Source organism: Halyomorpha halys, unplaced genomic scaffold (assembly GCF_000696795.3).
Source record: "Halyomorpha halys isolate HHAL.00 unplaced genomic scaffold, Hhal_1.1 Scaffold601.1, whole genome shotgun sequence".
Lineage (NCBI taxonomy): Eukaryota > Metazoa > Arthropoda > Insecta > Hemiptera > Pentatomidae > Halyomorpha > Halyomorpha halys.
In genome coordinates, this window is record NW_027112563.1 from 435,547 (window position 1) to 438,949 (window position 3,403).

At 34.1% G+C, this 3,403-nt stretch overlaps 1 protein-coding gene across 2 annotated transcripts in view; it reads left to right on the top strand.

The window, feature by feature from the left end:
• The first annotated feature begins 1,608 nt into the window (after nt 1-1,608).
• Nucleotides 1,609-3,403, top strand: part of LOC106684680 (DNA repair protein complementing XP-C cells homolog) — a 34,590-nt gene continuing 32,795 nt past the window's right edge. Inside the window, exon 1 of one of the 2 annotated variants that reach the window (XR_010844220.1) lies at nt 1,609-2,741. Coding sequence is in view for 1 of the 2 variants with exons in the window: in XM_067050366.1 (XP_066906467.1) it covers nt 1,731-2,741 (1,011 nt within the window). In the remaining variant the exon portion in view is untranslated. The remainder of the gene's footprint in view (nt 2,742-3,403) is intronic. The other variant, XM_067050366.1, reaches the window with a different exon arrangement.

A 3,403-nucleotide genomic window follows, 5' to 3' on the forward strand; every position in this document is an offset into this window, starting at 1 on the left:
CTGAAACACCAGCTCATGTGCTGGGAAAATGCCCCAACAACTCCCTCCTCATAACACGCCGACATCATAGAGTGAAGTACGAGTTAATGAAGCTCCTAAAAGAAAGAGATTTTGCCTGCTTCGACGAGGTCTACTGGGTCGATACGGATAGATCCACAAGATATGCGGATATTGTTGCATTCCCTAAGAAGGGGAAGTCGGCAATCATTCTGGATTCCACCTTGAGATATGAAAGTAACGACCTTGACCAGGTAAATAAAGTAGATAGGGAAAATAAGGAATCTTCGATAAATACATCACTTTCCTTAAGGAGAAGTACCGTGAGGGCTTCGGAGAACGAGACTTCAACGTGAGAGGCCTCTGGTTCGAGGCCCGTGAAACGATACCCAGCACAACTAGGAGCTTCAAGGAGGAACTCGGGGTCGATGTCCAGGACGTGGCTAGCATAACAGAGAATATAATACTCAACTCCCTGAGAACCATCTATCACCACATGCATGGAAATTAATGAGTAATGGAGTCATCCAGAGGAAGGATGATATGCATACATTGCATATCTTGTTTGTTATTTTATTTATTACTTTATTATTTTTGTATGTATTTTTTATATTTTAATATTTATTCTATATTAATTTTAACAAATTTTGTTGATTTTTTTTAAAATTTATATTTGTTATTTAAGTATCTTTCTTATATTTTCTCATATCTCTAACACTATTTCATTCGTTATTCTGTCAAAGGCACATTGGGTTGAAACCAAAATATGAAAGGGAAAAAGAAGGGTAGAAAAATAAAAAAAAAAAGAAAGAGAAAGGATGGAAAAGGAGGACAAAAAATTATGAAAAAGAGAAAAAGAAAAAAAGTAAAAAACGGCAGACAAAAAAAATAAAAGAATTAAAGAGATGAAACAAAAAAAAATGTAATGTTCTAATGTTATAAACTACTAATGTTTGTAATTATTATTGTATACTTGTATAGGCCTATTAATCGTTAGATTAAAAATATCGTCTTATTAGACTAAAATAAAGATGCTGTGTGACTAGCAACCCAATGAAGTTGGGCAGCACAGCTTTGTATTTTAATAAACTTTTTTCTCCAAACATTCTAGTTATTCAAATGTATACACACTTTTCTGCAATGCAAAACATGAAAGTGTTCCACTTATAATCCAAGTATAAACACTATTCTCTAAGTCAAATTAGTCAATCAATGAAGCGAAATTAAGTTCTCGCTAGTATCCTTAAAATCGTTAATCAGAATTTGAGAATACCACAGAAAAAAATTTGTAGTTTTAGGTAAAGTTTGTGCTACTCTTAAACCCCTTACAAATTTGCCCCAGTCCACCCTACTTCATAGTAGTTAACATTTATCTCAATGAATTTTTTTATTTTGCTGGTAACAATAAAGTCTCCAGGAAATTCGAAAGTGTTAGAATATTTTAGTTGCCACAAATAAACAATCGCCTGTGGGTGACTTCTCATGAGAAATAATATGTTTTATTTTTTGTGACTAAAAAGTTGTTTGACTAAAGTGTCCAGTATTTGGCTAGCCTTAGTGTTATTATTGTTCCTTGGTTAAAGTTCCTGCAAAAGTCGATAAGAGTAATCGAGTATAGTAAGCGTCTTCCGAGTAGCGGTTACGGTTTGACTTAGATAAACTTGTTGAGGTTTTGTTTGTTTGGGTGCTTGGAAAGTGCTTATCAGTGACGGTTTGGATTTTATGTGTTGAAGATGAGTTTAATCAGAGGTGCGAGGGGGATTGATATGCCTAGTACATCGGGCTACTATTTTGTTAAGGAAGGGCATTGTAGTAAAGACTTTCCAGAACGTTTAACAACAGCTCAATATTCTCAACCAGGGCCCTCCTCTCGACCTGAACCTCAACATGATGTCCCTAGTACTTCTGGTTGTGGTTCTAACCGTAAAAAAAGAAAGTGGACTGCAAGAGTAAATGATAAATATCCGTCTGCTTCAAAAACTGAAAAGAAATGTGATAGCAAGGAATTTATGTATAAAGATATGTTGATGTTCTCTCGCGAAAATCGGATTTGGATGCACAAGGTTAATATACTATGCCTTCTTGCATATGGAAACAGGATAAATGCTATCATCAACGATGACTTTATCAAAGCTGCAATGCTATCTTTAGTTCCTTATCCATTGATACCAACTGGTCCTATTGATTCCGATTACTTTTTAGATTTATTGGAGTGGTATCGATGTGTATTTGTCTTATCTGATGTTAAGCTGGAAGGGATATTGGACTACAAGAACTTTGAAACTGTTTTTCAGTCGAGAAGAGTTATTTGTCTTCGGGATTATGTCATGTTATTTGTATCTATGTTGCGAGCATTAGGTTTTAATGCCAGATTTGTGATGTCATTACAACCATATCCCATTAATGTCGACGATTTTGAAAGAGATAGCAATTCGTCAAATGAAGATGATTACGATACTTTCTGTGATAATTTGGTTACTTTAAAAAAAGGTAAAGGATTTGTGCGCTCTAAAAAGGGAAAAGATTTATTGTCTCCTGAAGCTGTAGAACATTTGAATAATCCTTTGCCCATATCTCGTCTTGAAAAAGAAAAAATGATTATGAAAAAATATAAGACTGTCCTGGTTGAAGCCATCAAGCGCAAACATGTAAAGTTGGATCATTGGGTTGAAGTTCATGTTGAAAGACGATGGATGTCTGTCAACATTATTCATCAAACGGTTGATGAAATAGACTCAATATATGTAAGTGATGGCGTTTATTTCTTATTGATTTTACATTATTCATATTACTGCTTATAAAATAATTTGGCCTTGTTCCTAATCACTACTCCAAAATGGAAGTGGACATGTACTCACCTATACACAATGAGGTAATGGTCAACCATTGTTATCTTTTGCAATTGGACTTCATAAAGTGATTTGTATTTATGGTAATATGGGTCCCTACCTCAACTGAAAACAATCCATTTGTGGTTTGATTAGCTCTTGAGCAAGCATAGCTAGTGAAAGTGGACAGCTGTGGTCCAATTAAATCAGTAATGATAGTTGTATTTGTTATAACCCTCATAAAATATAATAAGTGAGTACACGCCCACCCGCCATTTTGGAGTTATACTTCAAACCTATTATTAATAATTTTGATCAAGTTGTATTGTTTACATATTAAAAAAAATATGTGATGGATTATCTATCAAAATAAATGAGTTTGTAGGAAGATAGTCCTATGGCGGTCGAGAAAAGGCACAGAAAAACAATCACTTAGTTACCAACGTTTTGCTCGACTTTGCCGGGCTAAATGAAAACAAAATTCAAACATTGTAAGATGTGATAAAACTATATGAATGTACATAGAAATTTATAGAAAAGATGGTATTTGAAAAAATAGAAATAGATATAGAAAAGGA